Source organism: Microtus pennsylvanicus, chromosome 6, assembly GCF_037038515.1.
Source record: "Microtus pennsylvanicus isolate mMicPen1 chromosome 6, mMicPen1.hap1, whole genome shotgun sequence".
Lineage (NCBI taxonomy): Eukaryota > Metazoa > Chordata > Mammalia > Rodentia > Cricetidae > Microtus > Microtus pennsylvanicus.
This window is the reverse complement of record NC_134584.1, coordinates 84,425,511-84,449,548: the sequence shown is the minus strand read 5'-3', so window position 1 is coordinate 84,449,548 and position 24,038 is coordinate 84,425,511. Positions and strand designations below refer to the sequence as shown.

Genomic DNA, 24,038 nt, shown 5'->3' with positions numbered 1-24,038 from the left:
GAGTCAAAGAGTCGCCATGGTTCTCCCACTCCAGACAGACGCAGGTTAAGATCTTTCCTGGTAAGCGCACCTCGTGGGGCTACAGCAGATTATTAGAAATGGGCTAGTCCAGGTGCGAGAGTTAGCCTAGAAGAGGCTAGATAGAAATGGGCCAAGCAGTGTTTAAAAGAATACAGTTTCCATGTAATTATTTCGGGGCATAAGCTAGAGCTAGCCATGTGGGCGGCCGGGTGCCGGGGACGCAGCCCCGCCGCTCCTGTTACAACATAACAAAACATGAACGATGATGCTGAGGCGTTGAGATAGATTTCAGAAATCTTGTTAAAAAATGGTTTTCCATAGGCAGCAAAGAATGTGTGTTACTGAACATACAGAAACAACCCATGTTAGACAGCCTATCCAAAAAAGAGTGTCATTGGCCAAGAAGTAAACAGTAAGGAGATTTGGTTTTAGAGCAAGAGTTTTCTCTTATTTTCTGAACCTCAGCAATGCGTGAGGTATTTTCATTAATGATCAGGAATTTCCCCCTAACCAACTATTTTAGTTTAAACCAAACAAAAGTTGTAGTGCCCCTTCAAGGAGAAGTTGTAAAATGGAGATCTTGAAAGAAATGGGGAAAGATTGTGGAAGTCAATCTCCAGGCTCTGGGTCACAGAGTGACAGGAATATACATACAATTCCATCTGTATCTCCAGGAGACTTGGGCCCACATCATTTTGCACACATGACCAATCGCCAGAATTGCCCTGGTTTCTGGTGATGACAAACCAAGTATTTAAACATCAAGCAGAATTCAAGGTCAGAGAAAAATGTTTGGGCAAATCTGTCACTTGAAACTTCTCACCTGGAAGTGGAAACTGCCTGTCTCTAGGCACTTCTTTGCAGATCAACTCATATAATATGGGTAAAGATCGTAGTATAATGCTTAATTTCAGAAAATGACATTACAGGCCATATTCATGTGTCTAATTGGACACAGATGTTTGCTTGTTCCCTTGATTTAGAAAGACTTTATGATCCCATTTGCTATTGTTTTGTCTGCAAACCTATACAGCTAAAAGCTAAGTGCATAGAATATGGTGTCAGAAAACCAGTGAGTAGGACTTTTTAACACAAGTTCCAAATGTGAACATATATTGGCAGTTACTTCCAAATGAGCTTTTTTTTTTTTTAATGACTCTCCTACTCGGTTCAGAAATTATGCAGACAAATTCTTCCTTAGGGCTCAAACTCTAGCAACTGACTAAAATCTAAGCGAAAGTTTCCTATTCTGTCTTTTTCAGGCTGGCTCCCGATTCCACCCCTAAAGACAGTTGGGAAGCCGTCTGAGAAAAAGGCTGTCTCATGTTCCGCTCCACAGTGCTCACTAAAGCTTTCCGTTATGTGGAATAAAGTCTAAAGAATGAAGAAGGTGTTTCTGAAAGGGTCTCAGTTCCTACAACCCCCCTCAGGCTCCACTAAGACCCAGTAAGTCAGCAAAACCGCTAGTCCTCCACTACCCTCTCCTACATCCCTCGCCCCGCCCACCGGTAACCTAGGTTACAGTCACGCCCTTCCTCTGTAGCTAACCAATCATAAAGGCTGATGTTATGGGACAGGGTTTGCCTAGCTTGAAGCTCCCCATCGGTCATTGGCTTTGCGTTTCTGATCAGAAAGGGAATTGGACTCATTTCTTTCTTTTTATTTCTTTTTATTTTTTTATTTATTTTATTTATTAAAAAGCCTCCTCCCCGCCACAGCCTCCCATTTCCCTCCCCCTCTCCCAACAAAGTCCCCCTCCCCCAACCAAGTCCCCCTCCCTCATCAGCCCAAAGGGCAGTCAGGGTTCCCCACCCTTTGGGAAGTCCAAGGACCTCCCACCTTTTCGGAAGTTCCAGAAGCGTGAGTGAGGAAGTAGCTAGCCGGGACTTCGAGGGGGAGGGAGGTGCGGAAACTCGCCAGCCAGAGCATGGGTGGGGGGGGGAGTTGCTGGTTTCCAGCTGCAGGTGGGACCCCCCATGTCACCCCGGCTGTCCTCTGGGCCATGGTGCAGCCTAGACTTTAGGCGACCCCCAGGTGAGCAGCGTCTGCGCCGCGGCCGACCTGGTGCATGCAGCGAGGATGCAGCCCGCAACTGCGAGCATCCCAAGCGGCTTCCGCTGTGGCAGCCACAACCACAGCGCGACCCGAGGACGCGGTGCCAACGGCTGCTGAATTTTCCCCTGTAGAGAGCCGGAGGAGAAAAAAAACGAAGAAAACCCGCCAAAATCTCGGCTTGGTTCGTTTTTTGAGCTGGTCAAAACTAATTTTTCTGTGAAAATGACCTGCACCTGTAACTGGAGGCGATGGATCCGGCCCCTGCTCGTAGTTATTTACATAATTTCCATCCTCGTCTCAGTTTCCTTCGGTGTTTGGGAACTTCAAAAACTAAAGGTAGGAGGGTCCAGCACCTCTACCCTTTCCTACACTTGTTGGCAGAATCCCTTTGTCTGCCCTCTCATGCTTGGGGTCTGAAAAAGATTTCGTCTTTGAACACACGGACCCGTCTGATTTCATTTTGCCGCTACAACTGGAGGTGGGACCGGGTGGAGAAAATAGTCAATGTTGCTGCTGAGAATGCTTTGCTGATACCCATCAATTCCCAGAGAACTCTTCTTGAAATCAGATCTGCTGTGCAGATATTGATCTTAACCAGATAAAATAAACTACCTTGAAAGTTACATTCTGGATTTTAGAAGCTCTTCCTGAAACGAAAGGATTCCCTTTAGTTTGACTTGCTAATTGTTTTTATGAAGTTACGTCTTTTGTTTCTTTCTTTAATGGGATAAAGTCTAATGTAGACCGTGCTCTTTGAAATTTGCCTTGTAGCCTAGAATAATCCTCCAAGCACATTCTCAGCGCTTCTGATTATTGAAAGCTGGGGATGGAACCCAGGGCTGTGTGCATTTGAGGCAAGCAAGCATTCTCCCATCTGAGCGACATTCCCAGAATTGAAGTTGCTCCTCAGTAAGGGAGAAGTTTTACTAAAGTTCCTTGTCTATTCATTTCTTCTTTCTTTCTTTCTTTCCTTCTTTCCTTCTTTCTTTCTTTCTCAATCATGGGAAAAGTTTTACTAAAGTTCCTGTGTATTCATTTCTTCTTACTTTCTTCCTCCCTTCCTTCCCTCCCTCCTTCTCATCCTCCCTCCCTTCCTTTCTTCCTTCATTTCTTTCTTTTCTTAAATGTATTTGCTGGCGTATTTGTAGGATGGCCCGGTTGTGGAGGTCAAAAGATAGACAAGTTGAGGGAGTTGGTTCTCTCCTTCCTTCTTGAGTGCTGAGTGAGGGCGGAGCGCAAGGGATCAGTGCAGTGTTGGAGGCCAGCACCTTAGCGCAGCCATCTCTCTGACCCACCCTTCATTATTTGTTGAAGTCACGCTGTGACATTAGTAAAGCATTGGAAGCTGGGTACCTAACATAGCCATAATATATGTATAAAGGGAACTTAGAATTATCGACTAGTTAATTAATAACCAGAAAGTACTTTTATTGAGAAACACTTATTTTGGAAGAGTTATGACATACCGTGTAGATGACCTCCCCTTTGATTGTGGAAAATATTTTAGTTAAACAATGTGTCTAGCCATATTTGTAGGGTGCTTTTGTTCACTAAACTTTTTTTGGCTTCTCTTATAGTCCATATAGCTAGTTCAGGCTATTAAAATATGACATTAAATATTTCTCATTTGTTAAGTTTTTAGGTTATTTGAAATTTGTTGTCTAAATTTGGGTATAGCAATCTTAATATAAATATAACTTCCTCATTTAGTAGTCCTTGGAATATAGTATAGGAAGGTGAGTGAAATGTGTACCATTTCTACTTAAGACTTCTCTTAGTTGTGAGCTGCAGTTTCAAAGCCTCTAACCTTTCAGACCAATTCTGATCTGCAGTGTAAACTGCCAACACCCCAAGTCAATCCCTCAAGTTCTGATCGGGGTCTAATGGAGGGTGTGCAGGTGAGCCTGTCATACTGCACTGGATATGCAAGTCTAGACCTCAGAACCGCTTCAGCTGCAGATACTCGTCTTGTTTTGTCTGCTCGCTCTGCCCTAAGAAAATGCCATAAACTGGACTGTGAAGATGGCTCAGCAGGTCACGCAATAGCCAGGAAAGCCTGACCCCGAGTTCCCCTCTATAGCCACCATGAACGATGTCTATGGCAAGAGGAAGGTAGACACATAGTTGCCTAGAAGCTTGCCAGCCGTCTGGCCTGGCGTATGCAGCACAGCAGCAGAAACAAGAGAGACCCTGGCTCACAAGGTGGAAGGAGAGCTGATTTCCCAGAGTTGTCCTCTGACGTGCACACATGCATTCACCCCTTCCCCCACACCTGCACTCATACCTGCACACCTGTACCCACACATGCACTCACACATGCACACCTGCACTCACACCTGCACACCTCTACCCACACCTGCACTCACACCTTCACACCTGTACCCACACCTGCACTCACACATGCACACCTGCACTCACACATGCACACCTGTACCCACACCTGCACACCTGTGCCCACACCTGCACTCACACATGCACACCTGCACTCATGCCTGCACACCTGTACCCACACCTGCACACATGCACACCTGTACCCACACCTGCACTCACACATGCACACCTGTACCCACACCTACACTCATACCTGCACACATGCACACCTACACTCACATGCACACCTGCACTCACACCTGCACTCACACATGCACACCTGTACCCACACCTGCACTCACACATGCACACCTGTACCCACACCTGCACTCACACATGCACACCTGCACTCATACCTGCACTCACACATGCACACCTGCACTCATACCTGCATACCTGTACCCACACCTGCACTCACACATGTGAAAGCACATGTTTATGAACTGAGTGCCTTCAACAGGAATTTATCTTTTCACAGTCCTGAAAACTATTTTGGAGTCAGATATCATGGGGGCCAGAGGGGTTGCTCTCTGGGGAGGGTGCTCTCAGGTCACAGGTGGCCATGCTTTTGCTGAATCCTCAGGTTGTTGCCTGATCTCATGCAGTCACCAGCCCTGTGAGACTCTGACCTCATTTTACCTAAGTCACTTCCCATCAGCCTTATGCCCAAATATGGCCATTGGCATTCGAGGTTAGGTTTCAGCCTCTGAAAGGGGAGCACACCTAGGTACTCCCACAGGTGTACTCCTAGGTATGGTCAGACTTCAGTCAATGCCCGCAGTTAGAGAATGCTTTAGATCAAGGACACAGAGAAGGAACAACGGCAAAGGACCTGGCACCAGTATTTCACAGGAAATTACAAAGAACAAAGTGAATGCCTGGGAAGGAGGGTTTCGGGGAACATTTTGGCTGGTGTCCATTGTTGCCACCTTGCCTGTCACGTTTCACAAGTAGAAAGGTCATTGGGAGCTCAGTGATTTCACTGCAGTTGAAGGACTAAAGCCAGAACAGAACTGTTTAAGTGGGAATGTGTGGTGCAAGCTTAGAATCCGGAGAATCTTTGAGTTTTGAAGATTTGACTCTGAAGGGCCCTGAGAAATGATAGCACCATGGGCAGAGAAGACTGAGATTACAAAGGCTTTGTTTTGTCTTTAAGGTTAGAGGTATTAGCTAGAGCATATCCTCAAGATCGCTCTCATTCAATCTGTAACTATGATTTTATTTAACCCTCTGAGAAATGCTGAGTACAGGAGATTCCCTCTGTGGACGAGGACACTGAGGCAGAGAGAAGTGCCCACAGCGCTGCCGTGCTGTGCCACGTGACTGCAGCGGTGGCTGTGGTGGCTTGTTTTTCCTGTCGCATGGTTTATGACTGCTCGACATGGAACTTTCCTCCTAGCAGCACTCTGTGAGACACTTGGTCTGTATCAGTCCTTGGCACACACGGTGCTGGTCCTCACTCAGACATGATTCTGTGGGCAAAGATAGTATGGGAATGTTTTGTTTTGTTCGAGGAGGGCTCTTTTGGTGTCCTGGAGCCTCCTCCTTGGACACACACTAAAGGTGGGTGCTCTCACACCCCTCTAACTCCAGGTCCAAGGACTCTAGCGCCCTCTTCTGGCCTCAGCAGATGCCCACACATGCACATACCCACACACAGACACAAACATTCGTAGAAGTTTTTAAAAAGTAAATCTTTTTTAAAAATTTTTACTAATTATTTTGGAAATGCCAAGCAGGATTAGAAATCAAATGAAAACATAAGAAATAAAAAATATTGATCTTTGTAGTTTTAATATCAGAATCTAAACTAATGTGTTCTTTCGTTTTCCAAGGCTGGAATGCACATACAACCATGGCTTATTGCCGGTGTCATGGTGCTGTTGACAATCCCTGTGTCCCTCTGGGGGATTGTGCACCACTTACTGCATTTCACGCAACCAGAGCTTCAGAAGCCGATTATAAGGTCAAGTCTTAATATATTTGCTACTACTAGTGTTGACTGACATAATTCATAAACATGATATTAAATGTTATTATATGTTTTACTTTCGATAGAATTCTTTGGATGGTTCCAATATACAGTTTTAGTAGCGTAAGTATATTTTATTGTATTGCATTAAGAACTTTTGGGCTGGAGAGATGGCTCATCTCTCTCTCTCTCTCTCTCTCTCTCTCTCTCTCCCTCTCTCCCTCTCTCCCTCTCTCCCTCTCTCCCTCTCTCTCTTTTTATTTTTGAGATAGGGTCTCACTGTATTTCTGGCTGTCCTGAAACTCACTCTGGAGACCAGGTTGACCCTGAACTTACAGGGGGCTCCCAGTTTTTTGACAGAGGTTTCTGTCTCCCCCAGTCCTACAGCTGTTCAGTCCCAAAGAAACACACAGAACTCTACATTAATTATGAACTGGTTGGCCTATTTCCTGTCTGGAAAAAAAAAACAAGAAAGACACACACACACACACAGATGTCTTCAGGAGCATTTTCTGTGATCATTTTTCCCTTAATTTCGGATAATTTGAGAACACAGTTAATTAACTTTTCTTTTTATATTCCTTATTTGCCCCAGCACTTACCTGTTTTGTTAGCTGTATTGAAGCTGCTTGTTGCACATCAAGGCATGTGTTACAGGGCTGGGGATGCAGCTCAGTGATGGAATGCAGCCTTGCATTCCCTGGCCTCCTCCCCAAGTGAATCCATTCTGGATTATGGTAGTTTGCGGCAAGCATGGGAAGTGATCTCCAGGCTCTAGAGTTAGCTTCTGTGAGTGGGGTGAAGTCATGTTATGTCGGCGACAGGTCTTTAACATCTTGTTTTCTCGTAGTGGCTCTCTATGAAGTTTCCTAAAGTAGCCGTCTATGTGGATACCTGCAAGGACTGCTACGAGGCTTTCGTCCTTTATAACTTTATGATCTTAATGAGGAACTACGTACAAATCCAATCCCCCCGTGTGATGCTACACCTCGAAACTAAACACCAGCGTCTCCCCTTTCTGTGCTGCTGTCCACCATGGGCTAGGGGAGAGTAAGTATGTTTGTCTTTAGTGAGCCTCCGCGTGGGCTTTCAGTATCAGCCAGCTGTTTTTATTGCTTGTTATTTTGTTTTCTTTTTACGTTGCAAGTGATCACTCCGGTAGAAAAGTTCATCAATGAATTGTAGGAGAGAACATTAGAAAACATTTAGTCAGCATCCTTTTTACAGCTGGGAATAGGAGCCTGCGTGATCTTGTCTGTGATCACACACTAATTGTCTCACTGCTGGGACAAAATGACTGCCAAGAGCAACTAAGGAAGAGAGTTTGTGGAGCCAGTCCATTGTGGTGGGAAGGTGTGCGGCAGGAGCTCAGCTCACCGCCTCCTCTGTGCAGTCCAGGCCACAGCCTGGAGAATATGCTGCCACCCTCGGTGACTCCCTTGTCCCAGGAAATCTTTCTGGGAACACATTCTTATATATGCACAGGTACATATGCACAGTTGATCTGTGCCTCAGTTTCTCTCCTGGAGTGTGTGTTAGAGCTTTCATTGTCACTTCTATCAAAAATTTCTGAGATAATCGGGTTTATTTGCACTGTTGATGAGATCATTGGGTCCTGTTGATTTGAGGTATATCATGGCAAGAGTGGGAAACAAGGAAAGACCAAGGTCCCAGTACTTTCTACTCCTCCTGTTCCACGCCTTGTGACTTTAATTTGGAGGCTTTGAGATGCTCTGATGCCACTGAATAGTTGAACTTTGGTGTTCTCTTCTCTTGCAGAATGGTTAATTGCATGTGCAGATGGGGGATGTTACAATATGCTGTCATTAGGCTAGTCACCACTCTGACAACAATGTAAGTGTGACCTTTCTGGAGCTGGGTTTATTTTATCTTCTTGATATATGCCAGGGAATACAGCTCAGTTAATAAGAGTGTTTGTTTGTATGCACAAAGCCTTAGATTTAATTCCACAGAAACCAAGTGTAGAGAATGGCAAATAATCCTAGCACTTCAAGGTAGATTCGGGAGAATTGAGAGTTCAAGTTCAGACTGGGCCCTGTCTTAAAAAATAATTCTTAAATGGGAAAAACAAGTAGAAAATCAATGTTGATTAATAATGTAAATCCATATGTAAAAGCTGGAATCTACTACAGTGAACAATGCAAGAATTGTCACAAGATTTACATTCTTTTGAGAGCAGGCTGTAAAACACAAAAAATAAAATCTCCTTTGGGTTAACCAAAGAGGTTTATTTTCTACCTTGTTAAGAGTTAATAGGAGTTGGGCGTGGTGGCACACACCTGTAATCCCAGCATTTGGGAGGCAGAGGCAGGAGAATCTCAGTGAGTTCAAACCAGTCTGGTCTACAGCCAGGGCCACACAGAGAAACCCTGTCTCTAAAAAAAGTTTTATTAGGAGCACTGTCTTTTGTTACAAGGAGCAGGGGCCCCTTGTTTGTCCCAGCCACCTGGCTAGCTTACACCTGAAATAACCACACAGAAACTATTAATGAAAACTGCTTGGCCATTAGCTCTAACTTCTTATTGGCTAACTCTTACATATTAGTTTAACCTACCTCCATTAATCTGTGTATCGCCACGTGGCAGTGGCTTACTAGAGATTCTAATCAGCGTCCATCTCAGGTGGAGGATCATGGCTTCTCTCTGACTCTGCTTTCTTCCTCCCAGCATTTAGTTCTGTTTTCTCCACCTACCTAAGTTGTGCCCTATCAACTAGGCCAAGGCATTTTCTTTATTCATTAACCAATGAAAGCAACACAACTTTCATTCCAGCACTGAGAAGGCAGAGGGTAGCAGATCTCTGTGAGTTTGAGGCCAGCATGGTCTACATAGACTGAGTCTCAAACACAGACAAAAAGCATCTGATGTCAAATAAGAAGCATAATAAAAACTACCCAGGAAACGTTCCCTAAAAATATCCAAAGTGTCAATTTATATGATTCCTTGCATGAAATTCAAAGTTCTGCAGCTCACAAAATAAAGACAGCCACATTGAAACAAACCAGGTCAGTTCTTTATTCTACCTTTGAGCTGGAGTGCTTTATGGCTTAAGATGTGTTTGCTGCTTAGAAAATGGACAAGTGCAAAACCCAGTACTTAGGCTAATAATTACTTGGCGGGGGGTCTAGGTCCGCAGATATGCATCTGCCAGGTAGTTTACAGGGAAAAGGTGAGCTGGGATCAATATTTATCCGTCACATTTTCCAAAATCAGGCCTTGTCTTCTGGAGTTAGTGATGATTCTCTAGTTTAATGATGCTGAGTTTGTCATTCCTTTAAGGTAGAAGGAATAATCATATCATACACATCTAGAAGAATGTCCTCTGTCTGTGACCAGAGTCAAGAGATGATCCATAGCGCTGCTGAAGTAAATGGTCTCGGAATTCTTAAGTGTGTGTTCAGCGCTGAGAGCACGCAGTGGTTAAGAGCACCCCGAACTCCTGCATAGGACTCGGGTTCAGTAACATCTAGGGCCAGCGTGGCCAGCACCCTTTTCTGGCCTCCAAAGGCACTGCACACACATTGTGCACAGGTCTGCATGCAGTAGAACATCCATATACATAAAATAAGTCTCTAAAGGAGACATATTAAGATATGGGTTTGCTTGGTTAGTCATAACTTCGAGTTTTGCCATTTTTAGGGTGTGTGAAACAGCTGGTGTCTACAAAGAAGGGAACTTAAGTGTCGACAATGCATGGACTTACTTGTTTATAGTAAATAACTTCTCAGAATTCGTAAGTAAATCATCATTCCCCATAGCTGTACTAAGTTAGTTTCTGTGCTGAGTGTTATCAGGCACTTTTCTTTTTTTTTGGGGGGGGGGTTTATTGATAAAAGGAGGATAAAGAAAAGAAAAGAAAAAAAAACAAATTTCCACCTCCTCCCACCAGCCTCCCATTTCCCTCCCCCTCCTCCCACTCTTCCCCTCTTCCCACTCTTCTCCCCCTCCTCCCACCCCTCTCCCCTTCCCCCCACTCCTCTCCCCCTCCCTTTCCAGTCCAAAGAGCTGTCAGGGTTTCCTGCCCTGTGGTAAGTCCTAGGTCCTCCCCCCTCCATCCATATCTAGGAAGGTGAACATCCAGACTGGTTAGGCTCCCACCAAGCCAGCACATTGCTTAGGATCAAAACCGCGTGCCAATGTCCTTGGCGTCTCATCAGCCCTCATTGTTCGCCATGTTCCGAGAGTCCAGTTTTATCCCATGCTTTTTCTGGTAACAGTCCAGCTGGCCTTGGTGAGCTCCCAGTAGATCATCTCCACTGTCTCAGTGGGTGGGTGCACTCCTCGTGGTCCCGACATCTTTGCTCATGTTCTCACTCTTTCTGCTCCTCATTGGGACCTTGGGAGCTCAGTCCAGTGCTCCAGTGTGGGTCTCTGTCTCTATCTCCATCCATCGCCAGATGCGAGTTCTAGGATGATATGCAATATATTCGTCAGTATTGCTCTAGGGTAGGGTCATTTCAGGTTCCCTATCCTCAGCTGCCCAGGGAACTAACTGGGGACCTCAGCTTGGGCACCTGGGAGCCCCTCTAGAGTCAAGTCTCCTGCCCACCCTAAAGTGGGTCCCTTAACTAAGAATTGTGGTTCCGTGCTCCCCTAACCAACCTTCCTTTATCCCGATCCTCCTGTTTCCCCAAGTCCCCCCTCCTTCCCTTCTACCTTTTCTCTCCCCATCTCCCCTAACCCTCATCCCACCCCACCCCCAAGATCCCACTTATCTCCCCGGCAATTTTGTCTACTTCCCTTATCCAAGAGGATAACTATATGTTTTTCCTTGGGTTCACCTTCTTACTTAGCTTCTTTAGATTCGCCTACAGTAGACTCCGTGAGCCCTATTTATGGCTAGAAATCAATTATGAGTGAGTACATCCCATGTTCATCTTTTTGGGTCTGGGATACCTCACTCAGGATAGTGTTTTCTATTTCCATCCATTTGTATGCAAAATTCGAGAAGTCATTGTTTTTTACCGCAGCGTAGTACTCTAGTGTGTATATATTCCATACTTTCTTCATCCATTCTTCCATTGAAGGGCATCTAGGTTGTTTCCAGGTTCTGGCTATTACAAATAATACTGCTATGAACATAGTTGAACAAATGCTTTTGACCTGTGATAGAACATCTCTTGGGTAAATTCCCAAGAGTGGTATTGCTGGGTCCAGGGGTAGGTTGATCCCGAATTTCCTGAGAAACCGAAACACTGACTTCCATAGTGGTTGCACAAGATTGCATTCCCACCAGCAGTGGATGAGGGTACCCCTTCCTCCACAGCCTCTCCAGCAAAGGCTATCCTTGGTGTTTTTGACTTTAGCCAATCTTACAGGTGTAAGATGATATCTCAAAGTTGTTTTGATTTGCATTTCCCTGATCGCTAAGGAGGTTGAGCATGACCTTAAGTGTCTTTTGGCCATTTGAACTTCTTCTGTTGAGAATTCTCTGTTCAGTTCAGCGCCCCATTTTTTAATTGGATTAATTAGCATTTTAAAGTCTAGTTTCTTGAGTTCTCTATATATTTTGGAGATCAGACCTTTGTCTGTTGCGGGGTTGGTGAAGATCTTCTCCCAGTCAGTAGGTTGCCTTTGTGTCTTAGTGACAGTGTCCTTTGCATTACAGAAGCTTCTCAGTTTTAGTAGGTCCCATTTATTCAATGTTGCCCTTAATGTCTGTGCTTCTGGGGTTATACCTAAGAAGCGATCGCCTGTGCCCATCTGTTGTAGGGTATTGCCCACTTTCTCTTCTATCAGATTCAGTGTTTTCGGGCTGATATTGAGGTCTTTAATCCATTTGGACTTGAGTTTTGTGCACGGTGATAGATATGGGTCTATTTTCATTCTTCTACAGGTTGACATCCAGTTGTCAGGCACTTTTCTTGAGAAAAATATTACCTTTCATTTGTACATGTTACTTGAAACAGCTTTAATGTATATAAAAGTACAGTAATGTGCTCACGAATGATTTGGTGATGTTTCCCTGTCTGTGGACACCTGTTTGCCCTTGTTACCGCCTAGCTGTGGGTAAAAGCATCGTGTGCTTCTAAATGAGCAGAACATAACACAGTCAGCCTGTTCAGTTAGAGGGAAAGTCTAATTGGTGCAAAAGGATAAAGTTTAAATAAAAATGGAAAGATTCACCAGGCGGTGGTGATACAGTCCTTTAATCCCAGCATAAAGGCAAATCTCTGAGTTTGAGACTAGCTGGGTCTACAGAGTGAGTTCCAGGACAGCAAGGGCTACACAAAGAAACCCTGTCTCAAAAAAAAAAAAAAAAAAAGAAGAAGAAGAAGAAGAAAAGAAAAAGAAAGAACTCAATACTCAATTGTCTTTTCTGTATTTAGAATTAAGATTTTTTGGTTTTTGTTAGTTTTGATTTTTCTCTGTGTAACAGTCATGGCTGTCCTGGAACTTGCTTTGTAGACCAGGCTAGCCTCAAACTCACAGAGATCTGCCTTCCTCCACCTCCCAAGTGCTGGAATTAAAGGCATGCACCACCACTGCCCGCCAAGACTGAAGTTTAAAAAAAAAATGGGTGCTGTTCTAGGAACTTAAGGGCTGTAAGGAGTGTCTTTGGGTGGTGCTTCCCACAGTGTAGTAACTGAAATACAGTGGCCCACACACAGTGTTGGAAGTTTATAATGGTTTTGGGCATGGCAGCGCATGGTTCTGGGAGGCAGGGGCAGGCAGATCTGAGTGTGAGGCCAGTATGGTCTACAAAGTGAGTTCCAGGACAGCCAGTGCTACACAGAGAAACCCTGTCTCAAAACACCCAAAACAAACAAAACAATTTTTAATGGAAATAAATGTGGTGTGTCTCCAGAGATTTCCCTCGTGTTTGCCTTCATGATCCATAGTCCTTTTTCTGGAAATGTAGTCTAAAGAAATGGTCAGAAGTGCTTTTGCCTTCCGGATGAAATACCCATGATAAGAAAGGACTGGAAACGCTCTTCATTGTGGGCATAGTTTGTTCTTCCCATTGACATTTAGATAGATATTAAAAGTAAAATTTAAGAAAACCGCACAAAAATTAGCTACTTTTAGTTGAAAACAATATTGGGGAACAAAATTTTATTTTAGTTCATGACAGATGTTAGAAAATTGGGTTGTGACTGGTGGAATATGAGTGTTTGCCTAGCACACATAGCCCTGGGTATGATCCCAGCCTAACAGGGTAACAGTTCATATGTACAGAGAAATGGCTAGGTGCCGAGAGTCAGTTTGTTTTGGTTTCTGTTGTTGCTGTTGCTTTTGAGTTTTTGAGACAGGGTTTCTCCATAGTTTTGGAGCCTGTCATGAAATTTGGTTTGTAGACCAGGCTGGCCTTGAGCTCACCGAGGTCCACCTGCCTCTGGCTCCTGAATGCTAGTATTAAAGGTGTGTGCCAAAACCGCTAGGCCTTCAATTTCTTTTATTGTTTTTTTTTAACAATACTAGAGCTAGAACCCAGGACCTGTGAGTGTAGAACATGCACCTTGCTTGGCCCTGACTCCACTGCAAGAATCTGAAGAAGGATCCTTACTGCTTTCCTGTCCTGGAGTAGTTTAAATGAGCATAAAGTGTCTTATCATTTTAATGGGGAAAGTCAGCTTTCAGAGATGCTTCTTGCTGCTGAAGTCCTGGTTGGTCTTTAGAACTGACTCTGACGTCATGAACATGTATTCTAAGAAGTCAGACCAGCTGGACTAACAGACTGCTCTCAAGGAAGTTTGTATGATGTAGATATAATGGTCACAATTTTATTGAAACTGTACTTATTTAATGTGTTGATTTATAAACCGTGTATGTATGTGTGTTGTGTAAATGTTACACAAGAGACTATCTAATAATAATAATAACTGAGTTTTTATAAAAAGTGTGGTAATTTGTGTTTAAAAGCTTAACAGGTATGTTTCCCTTCTCTTTTGAATGAAAAAAATCTTCTGTTCACGTCATTTGTTTATTGCTTGAGTTACAGTATGTGAATACTTAGAAACACGTTCAGAAAAATGGCACATATGTCTTGAGAAATTTCACATGTATACCTCTGCAGTAACATATTAAAAGCACTAAAACATTGACTAATTAGCCTTAAGTTCCACCTGGAATGTTCCTGTAAAGCAGGCTCTGGTTTCAGCTTTAAGAGTCAGTCCCTGTCTTTCCACTGCAGAATGATGAATGTTGCTTTTGTTTCTAGTTTGCCGTGTACTGCCTCTGGCTGTTTTATAAAATGCTGAAAGAAGAGCTCAGAGGTCTAAAACCTGTTGGCAAGTTTGTTTGCATCAAAATGGTAGTCTGGCTCTCATTATTGTAAGTATTGCGTGCTCTTAAATATTCTTTCTTTATAAATGCCAATAAAACTGTTGTTTAAGGGAGTTTTTTAGATTAATGTGAAGACCGTGCCAGACTCAGTGGTCCCAGCCCTTGGGAAACTGAGGCAGGACCACCCATTCAAGGCCAGTCTAAACTAGGCAGACGTCCTTGGGCTGGAGAGAGAGAGGCTCAGCAGTTAGAGTTTGCACATATCCAGAGGACCAAAGTTTGTCCCCAGCAGCCATGTATGGCGACTCACAACCTCATGTCACCCTAGTTCAAGGGACCCGAAGCCCTCTTCTGACCTCTGTGACACATGCACATACTTGCACAGTCTCAGTCTCAGTCTCTCTCTCTCTCTCTCTCTCTCTCTCTCACACACACACACACACACACACACACACACACTCACACACACAGAGACACACTTGCGCGCACGCACATAGCAATGTTTTTTAAACCCATCCATTTAGCTTTTGTAAGATTTACAAAATCAGGGCTGCAAAAATGGCTCATCAGGTAAGAGCCCTTGTTATTGTTTTGGAGGATCTGGGTTGAGTTCCCAACACCAACAAAGTTAGTGGTCACAACCCTCTGCAGTTTCAGATCCAGGTGATTCTAATGCCCTTTCTGGTATAAACAGATACTCTACTTGTATATACACATGCAGGCAAAACTCACACAAAACAAAATATTAAAAAATAGTTTTTAAAAGTATTTTTAAAACCCAGTCTTAGTCCTGTGTGGTGGTGTATACCTGTAGTCCCAACACTCAGGGTAAACCAAGAGAATCTCATTGAGTTTGATGACAGCCTACTCTCTATAGCAAGTTGTAGATTAGCCTATGCCACTGTGTGTGATCTTGTATCTAAACAATCAAAGAAGTAGTCAGACGGCCACTATGACATTTAAAATATGAAGATAATTTAAGATAGCCTAACTATCTTGATACCATCGTTAAAATTATAGTTCTGCTGAGTGTGGTAGTGTACCCTTTAATCCCTGAACTCCCTGGTGAGGCAGAAGCAGGTGGTTCTCTATGAGTTCAAGGCTAGCAGGGTCTACATAGCAAGTGTGAGACCAGTCAGAGGTACATAGTGTGACCCTGTCTCAAAATGAATAAAATAAATTGCTTAAAATTATGATTGTCATGAATAAAACAGTATCAGTTTAGGAGAAGACATTTAATGGCGTGAGGAAATGTTTATCAGTGTGTGTCCTTTAAAATACAAGGTAGGGATGGAGATACATTTGAGTGTCCGCATAGTGTAGACAATGCCCTACTGCCTGTCCTTGGTGTCACAAAGCAAACAAACAAACCTAGACGTGGTGTTAGATTAGTAACAGGCTAGGTAATAAGAGTTACATAGACAAATCTATCCAGTTTAGCAGTTCAGTAACGGGAAAGGAGAAAAAACATTCATGGAATTGCACTGCCAGAGTAATGATTAGCATCTGAGGGCACACATCATGTGCAGTCTTCTACAGACATAATTTATGCTAGAAAAACTTCTGGAACTCAACAGTATTCTAATTCAGATAACCCATAAGCTGGCAGGATAGCTCAGCAGGGAAAGGCCCTTGCTGTACACACCAAAGAATTGAGATTGATCCCTAGCACCCTTGTAAAAGCAGAAGTAGAGAACACAGCTGCCCTCAGAGACCCTGCCACACTCACTGATCATAAAGGGAGGGGGAATAAGACAGAGTAGTAGAGCCGTGGCATGGGTCAGCAGGAAGAGAGGCTTGCCGTTGCCAAGCCTGATGAGGGGAGTTCCACCCAAGAGCCCACGCTAGAGGGAAAGAAATGGCGCCAGCGGGTTGTCCTCTGATCTCACATACACGGCCGAAAATAAATAGTCTATTTTTTGATCCTAGTAATTATCCAGGTGTGATGGCACGTGCCTTTAGTCTCAGAACTTGGGAGGCAGAGGTAGCCAGATCTTATGTTCAAGGCCAAGGCCAGGTTGGTCAACATAGCAAGTTCTAGAACATCCAGGGTTGCATAAAAAGACCCTGTATCTAAATAAAGAAATAAAAATAATAAAATAAAGTCCTAATAGGCACATGTAAACACACTGTTGGAACGCAGAATCTAATTATTTGTACCTGGTTTCAAAACAACAACAAAAAAGATATGTAAATCAAATGCTGAAGTTCTGGCAATACATAATGAAATTCATCTTAAAAAGCTAATACATTTGTAAGGCAAGGTGCATATAATTTAATGTAAACACAGTTTGTTTGGGAGTATGTCCTGAAGGCAGGATAGTTTGGAGGCCTTCACTGTTTGTGGTTGTGTATTTTAATCTTTTTGTGTATATGTTGTGTATATGTTTATTGTGAGTGGGAACATGCCCATGTCATGTGTGCATATGGAGACGAGGAGCTTTGGGTGTCCGTGTCTTGCATTGAGGTGAGGGTCTCTTAATTGTTCACTGTACACACACAAGGCTTGCTGGCCTGCGGCTTCCCCGGACTGTGTTCCACCTCTCAGCTCCCCTCAGGAACGCTGGTTTACATGTGTGTGCTACATGCCCGCCTTACCTGGGTTCTGTGCTTCTCACTTAGGACCTTCCTCACTCTTGTACAACAAGCGCTTCGCCTACCGAGCCACCTCCCTAGCCCCTAATTGCATAAAACAGCTGGTCATTTTATGATTTAGATTTGACATTTACCTCTTCTTTTTGACATCCAGGCAAGGAGTAATTATAGCTGTGTTGCTAAAAGTTGGAATAATTTCAGAGACTCTTACAAAGGAATGGCAAAATCCTGAAGCTACGGCCATAGGCCTGCAAGTAAGTAGGGCTGTCTCTAAACTCAGGGGGGTGTTACTGTTTAAGCTATTTAATGCAGTGATGCCCAGAACCTGCCAACGTGCAAACAGTGGGCAAGACTGTTAGCTTACTCTGTAGTGAGGAGCAAGAATCCGAGAGAAACGGCCCATAGGGACTGATGGGTACTGATTGTATTCCTGGTCCACTTATGTCTGCATGGTTCCTTTCAGTGCTTCTGTAATGCATTGAGAAATTCTTGAGTGAGGGAAAGCAAAAGAGATGCAAACTTTGCTTGTCATGTTATGAAGTGGGGGAAAATGTTGAAAAGGAATATAATCAGGATTCTGTTTCAAAATTATTGACACTCTAACTTTGAAAAGTTAGCAATTTGAAAAACTAGATCGAAGCCCAAAGATGTCTGATATTTGTGTGACTTTTGTAGGATTTCATCACCAGTATTGGGATGCTTGTTGCGGCATTTGGAAATAATTATTTTTTTCCCTATGACCCCTATATAAAAGAAGGAGAGGAAGGCTCATGCTTCAACTCCTTCCTAGCAATGTTTGATGTGTCTGATATAATGCATGATATTATGGAGGAAATGAGATGTTTCGGTAAGTAACAGCTGTTTAACTTCTGTTAGTGTAAGTGTGTATATTGGGAAGCTAGGTTTGTGTGTTGTGCACATGGGGTCAGAGATGAAGCTCAGGTGTGGTCCCTCGGAATGTTCAGCTTGAGTTTTGGAACAGGGTCTCTCGCTGTCCTGGGGCTCAGCTAGGATGGCTGACCAGAGGGCCCCAGGGATCCTATCTCTGCCTTGCTAGCACGGGGACTACAAACATGCCCAGCTTTGTACCCGTGCTGAGGATCGAACTCAGGTCCTCATGCTTGTGTGGCATCCCGACCCAAATATGTAAGATAAGGTCATTTACTCTAGTAATTTAAGAAATGAGAAAATATGGAAAGCAGTGCCATGATACATGCTCTTCAGATTTGGGGAAGACAAAGAGGGTAGGGAGGGAGTGGTTATAGAATTATGTTTACAGTAGTAAAAATAACTTTTGGCTATTAATTTTATATTGTCTTATAGAAGGAACGAGACATAATACCAAAAGGGATGTTGTCCTGAAAACCCAGAGCATACCAAACACACAGGTCGGATTACCTCATCACCACACAATGAAGGTTCTCCAGGCTCAAAGACATCCTTTCCCTAGGGCGAGTATAGGGGCTTTGGACACAAATACTCCCCAGAATGCAGTTGTTGCATTCCATCTGGGTGAACATGACAGGATTGACATCCCAGAAGAGAAGGGCCCTCCTGACGTTTCAGGCAAATGAAAACAGCGTCTTCTTCACAGGACGTGCTCTGGGTCCGCACATACACATCGGCCATGTTGTTTACAGGGAAAAGGTGAGCTGGGATCAATGTTTATCCATCACACTTTCCAAAATCAGGCCTTGTCTTCTGGAGTTGGTGATGGATGATTCTCTAGTTTGATGATGCTGAGTTTGTCATCCCTTTAAGGTAGAAGGAATAATCATATCGTACACATCTAGAAGAATGTTTCTCTTTCCGTGACCAGAGTCAAGAGATGATCCATAGCGCTGCTGAAGTAAATGGTCTCAGAATCTAAGTAGTTCTGCCATGATACCTTCCGTGTGTGTTCAGGGTTAAGAGCACTCCACACTCCTGCAGAAGACTCGGGTTCAGTAAAATCTAGGGCCAGCGTGGCCAGCACTGTTTTCTGGCCTCCAAAAGCACTGCACACACATTGTGCACAGGTCTGCACGCACTAGAATATTCATATACATAAAATAAGTCTCTAAAGGAGACATATTAAGATATGGGTTTGCTTGGTTAGTTATAACTTTGAGTTTTGCCATTTTTTAGGGTATGTGAGACTCTTGCTCTCAACGATCCAGGGAACTTTAGTTACTTCACCGCTTGGAGTTACTATTTTATATTAAAAACATGTCAGAATTCGTAAGTAAATCATCATTCCCCATAGCTGTACTAAGTTAGTTTCTGTTGCTGAGTGTTATAAGGCACTTTTCTTGAGAAAAATATTACCTTTCATTTGTACATGTTACTTGAAACAGCTTTAATGTATATAAAAGTACAGTAATGTGTTGATGAATGATTTGGTGATGTTTCTCTGTCTGTGGACTCCTGTTTGCCCTTGTTACCGCCTAGCTGTGGGTAAAAGCATTGTGTGCTTCTAAATGAGCAGAACATAACACAGTCAGCCTGTTCAGTTAGAGGGAAAGTCTAATTGGTGCAAAAGGATAAAGTTTAAATAAAAATGGAAAGATTCACCAGGCGGTGGTGATACAGTCCTTTAATCCCAGCATAAAGGCAAATCTCTGAGTTTGAGACTAGCTGGGTCTACAGGGTGAGTTCCAGGACAGCCAGGGCTATACAAAGAAACCCTGTCTCAAAAAAAAAAAGAAGAAGAAGAAGAAGAATAAAGAACTCAATACTCAATTGTCTTTTCTGTATTTAGAATTAAAGGAAAATAAAGGCCTCCCTGCTGAGTTACTACAGCGGCCTCATGAACTCCATGGATGTGGTCATACTCCTTGTCTGGCTCTTTGAGGTGAGCATTACTGCCGACTCCGCTACTGCACAGGACACTGGAAAGTGTGTCCAACCCCGAGGACCCCGAGTGCGAGAGTGAGGGCTGGCTGCTGGAGAAAAGTGTGCCCGAGACCTGGAACGCCTTTGTGGAGAGCTTTAAGAAGCTGGGCAAGAGCAATCAGGTGGAGGTCGAAGGTGCAGATGCAGGCCAGGCCCCAGAGGCTGGCTGATGTCTTGGGATCTCTCCCCTCCTCAACACTTATCAGACTCCAGGAAATGTGGATACCCCCTTGTCCAGCTGAAAGCCCGAATTTCCCAAGAAAGACGGGTACCTACTGACTCTCCTTGACAGAGGGCTTTGAAGTTCAGGGTCCTTAGGGCATGCGACAAACATTTGTGAAATGACTGCGTTCACATGTGCGTGAGTGAACCCTTCACCACAGACCTGCAGTCTCACGAGCCGGCCGGCCCAGGATTCATCTCCTCCCTGTGAGTCCAGCTCTCCCACAGGTGACTGGTCACACCAAGGCCCCTGCCCCGGTAATGCCCGCCTCTTCTCAGTTCCAAGTTCTGCATCCGAATCATCAATCACTTGATATATAAACACAAGGGTGAAAAAAAAAGGCTGGAGAGATGGATCAGTGGTTAAGAGCATTGCCTGCTCTTCCAAAGGTCCTGAGTTTAATTCCCAGCAACCACATGGTGGCTCACAACCAATTGTAAAGAGGTCTGGCGCCCTCTTCTGGCCTTCAGGCATACCAACAGAATATTGTATACATAATAAAATAAATAAATATTTTTTAAAAAAAGGAAAATTAAGATTGAAGACTTTTTGGTTTTTGTTTGTTTTGATTTTTCTCTGTGTAACAGTCATGGCTGTCCTGGAACTTGCTTTGTAGACCAGGCTAGCTTGAAACTCACAGAGATCTACTTTCCTCCACCTCCCAAGTGCTGGAATTAAAGGCATGTACCACCACTGCCCACCAAGACTGAAGTTTAAAAAAAAAATGGGTGCTGGAGTGTCTTTGGGTGGTGCTTCCCACAGTGTAGTAACTGGCCCACACACAGTGTTGGAAGTTTATAATGGTTCTGGGCATGGCAGCGCATGCCTTCAGTCCCAGAAGGTGGGAGGCAGGGGCAGGCAGATCTGAGTGTGAGGCCAGCGTGGTTTACGAAGTGAGTTCCAGGACAGCCAGTGCTACACAGAGAAACCCTGTCTCAAAACACCCAAAACAAACAACAATTTTTAATGGAAATAAATGTGGTGTGTCTCCAGAGATTTCCCTCGTGTTTGCCTTCATGACCCATAGTCCTTTTTCTGGAAATGTAGTCTAAAGAAATGGTCAGAAGTGCTTTTGCCTTCCGGATGAAATACCCATGGTAAGAAAGTACTGGCAACGCTCTTCATTGTGGGCATAGTTTGTTCTTCCCATTGACATTTAGATAGATATTAAAAGTAAAATTGAAGAAAACCGCATAAAAGTTAGCTACTTTTAGTTGAAAACAATATTGGGGAACAAAATTTTATTTTAGTTCATGACAGATGTTAGAAAATTGGGTTGTGACTGGTGGAATATGGAGTGTTTGCCTAGCACACATAGCCCTGGGTATGATCCCAGCCTAACAGGGTAACAGTTCATATGTACAGAGAAATGGCTAGGTGCCGAGAGTCAGTTTGTTTTGGTTTCTGTTGTTGCTGTTGCTTTTGAGTTGTTGAGACAGGGTTTCTCCATAGTTTTGGAGCCTGTCATGAAATTTGGTCTGTAGACCAGGCTGGCCTCGAGCTCACCGAGGTCCGCCTGCCTCTGTCTCCTGAATGCTAGTATTAAAGGTGTGTGCCAACACCGCTAGGCCTTCAATTTCTTTTATTGTTTTTTTTTTTAACAATACTAGAGCTAGAACCCAGGACCTGTGAGTGTAGAACATGCACCTTGCTTGGCCCTGACTCCACTGCAAGGATCTGAAGAAGGATCCTTACTGCTTTCCTGTCCTGGAGTAGTTTAATTGAGCATTAAGTGTCTTATCATTTTAATGGGGAAAGTAAGCTTTCAGAGATGCTTCTTGCTGCTGAAGTCCTGGTTGGTCTTTAGAACTGACTCTGACGTCATGGACATTTATTCTAAGAAGTCAGGCCAGCTGGACTAACAGACTGCTCTCAAGGAAATTCATATGATGTAGATTTCATGGTCACAATTTTATTGAAACTGTACTTATTTAATGTGTTGATTTACAAACCGTGTATGTATGTATGTTGTTTAAATGTTACACAAGAGACTAGTTTATAATAATAATAATAATTGAGTTTTTATAAAAATTGACGGTAACTTGTGTTTAAAAGCTTAACAGGTATGTTTCCCTTCTCTTTTGAATGAAAAAAATCTTCTGTTCACGTCATTTGTTTATTGCTTGAGTTACAGTATGTGAATACTTAGAAACACGTTCAGGAAAAATGGTACATATGTCTTGAGAAATTTCACATGTATACCTCTGCAGTAACGTATTAAAAGCACTAAAACATTGACTAATCAGCCTTAAGTTCCACCTGGAATGTTCCTGTAGAGCAGGCTCTGGTTTCAGCTTTAAGAGTCAGTCCCTGTCTTTCTACTGCAGAATGATGAATGTTGCTTTTGTTTCTAGTTTGCCTTGTACTGCCTCTGGCTGTTTTATAAAATGCTGAAAGAAGAGCTCAGAGGTCTAAAACCTGTTGGCAAGTTTGTTTGCATCAAAATGGTAGTCTGGCTCTTATTCTTGTAAGTATTGCGTGCTCTTAAATATTCTTTCTTTATAAATGCCAATAAAACTGTTGTTTAAGGGAGTTTTTTAGATTAATGTGAAGACCGTGCCAGACTCAGTGGTCCCAGCCCTTGGGAAACTGAGGCAGGACCACCCATTCAAGGCCAGTCTGAACTAGGCAGACATCCTTCGGCTGGAGAGAGAGAGGCTCAGCAGTTAGAGTTTGCACATATCCAGAGGACCAAAGTTTGTCCCTAGCAGCCATGTATGGCGACTCACAACCTCATGTCACCCTAGTTCAAGGGACCCGAAGCCCTCTTCTGACCTCTGTGACACATGCACATACTTGCACAGTCTCAGTCTCAGTCTCTCTCTCTCTCTCTCTCTCTCTCTCTCTCTCTCTCTCTCTCTCAAACACACACACACTCACACACACACACACTCACACACACAGAGACACACTTGCGCGCACGCACATAGCAATGTTTTTTAAACCCATCCGTTTAGCTTTTGTAAGATTTACAAAATCAGGGCTGCAAAAATGGCTCAGCAGATAAGAGCCCTTGTTATTCTTTTGGAGGATCTGGGTTGAGTTCCCAACACCAACAAAGTTAGTGGTCACAACCCTCTGCAGTTTCAGATCCAGGTGATTCTAATATCCTCTCCTGGTATCTACAAATACTCTACTTGTATATACACATGCAGGCAAAACTCACACAAAACAAAATATTAAAAAATAGTTTTTAAATGTATTTTTAAAACCCAGTCTTAGTCCTGTGTGGTGGTATATACCTGTAGTCCCAACACTCAGGGTAAACCAAGAGAATCTCATTGAGTTTGATGACAGCCTGCTCTCTATAGCAAGTTGTAGATTAGCCTATACCACCGTGTGTGATCTTGTATCTAAACAATCAAAGAAGTAGTCAGATGGCCACTACGACATTTAAAAGATGAAGATAATTTGAGATAGCCTAACTATCTTGATACCATCGTTAAAGTTATAGTTCTGCTGAGTGTGGTAGTGTACCCTTTAATCCCAGAACTCCCTGGTGAGGCAGAAGCAGGTGGTTCTCTATGAGTTCAAGGCTAGCAGGGTCTACATAGCAAGTGTGAGACCAGTCAGAGGTACATAGTGTGACCCTGTCTCAAAATGAATAAAATAAATTGCTTAAAATTATGATTGTCATGAATAAAACAGTATCAGTTTAGGAGAAGACATTTAATGGCATGAG

General features: G+C 43.5%; 1 protein-coding gene across 5 annotated transcripts; it reads left to right on the top strand.

Annotated features, from left to right (window-relative positions):
• The first annotated feature begins 1,586 nt into the window (after positions 1-1,586).
• On the top strand, positions 1,587-22,860 carry LOC142852130 (transmembrane protein 184C-like). 5 transcript variants are annotated; one of them, XM_075976600.1, is made up of 13 exons: positions 1,587-1,881; positions 2,208-2,412; positions 6,282-6,412; positions 6,505-6,541; positions 7,269-7,468; positions 8,198-8,272; positions 10,078-10,171; positions 14,600-14,712; positions 17,414-17,513; positions 17,935-18,106; positions 18,583-18,906; positions 19,387-19,479; positions 20,000-22,860. In XM_075976600.1, the coding sequence occupies exons 2-11, from the start codon at positions 2,299-2,301 to the stop codon at positions 18,831-18,833; spliced, it is 1,287 nt and encodes a 428-aa protein (XP_075832715.1). In that variant the 5' UTR covers positions 1,587-1,881; positions 2,208-2,298; the 3' UTR covers positions 18,834-18,906; positions 19,387-19,479; positions 20,000-22,860. The 5 variants fall into 5 exon arrangements, 4 of the variants coding, with proteins under 4 accessions (XP_075832715.1, XP_075832718.1, XP_075832719.1 ...); XM_075976602.1 differs by lacking the exon at positions 1,587-1,881 and adding an exon at positions 1,952-2,055; XM_075976603.1 differs by lacking the exons at positions 1,587-1,881; positions 19,387-19,479 and having other exon boundaries at positions 1,947-2,412.
• Positions 22,861-24,038: the final 1,178 nt, after the last annotated feature.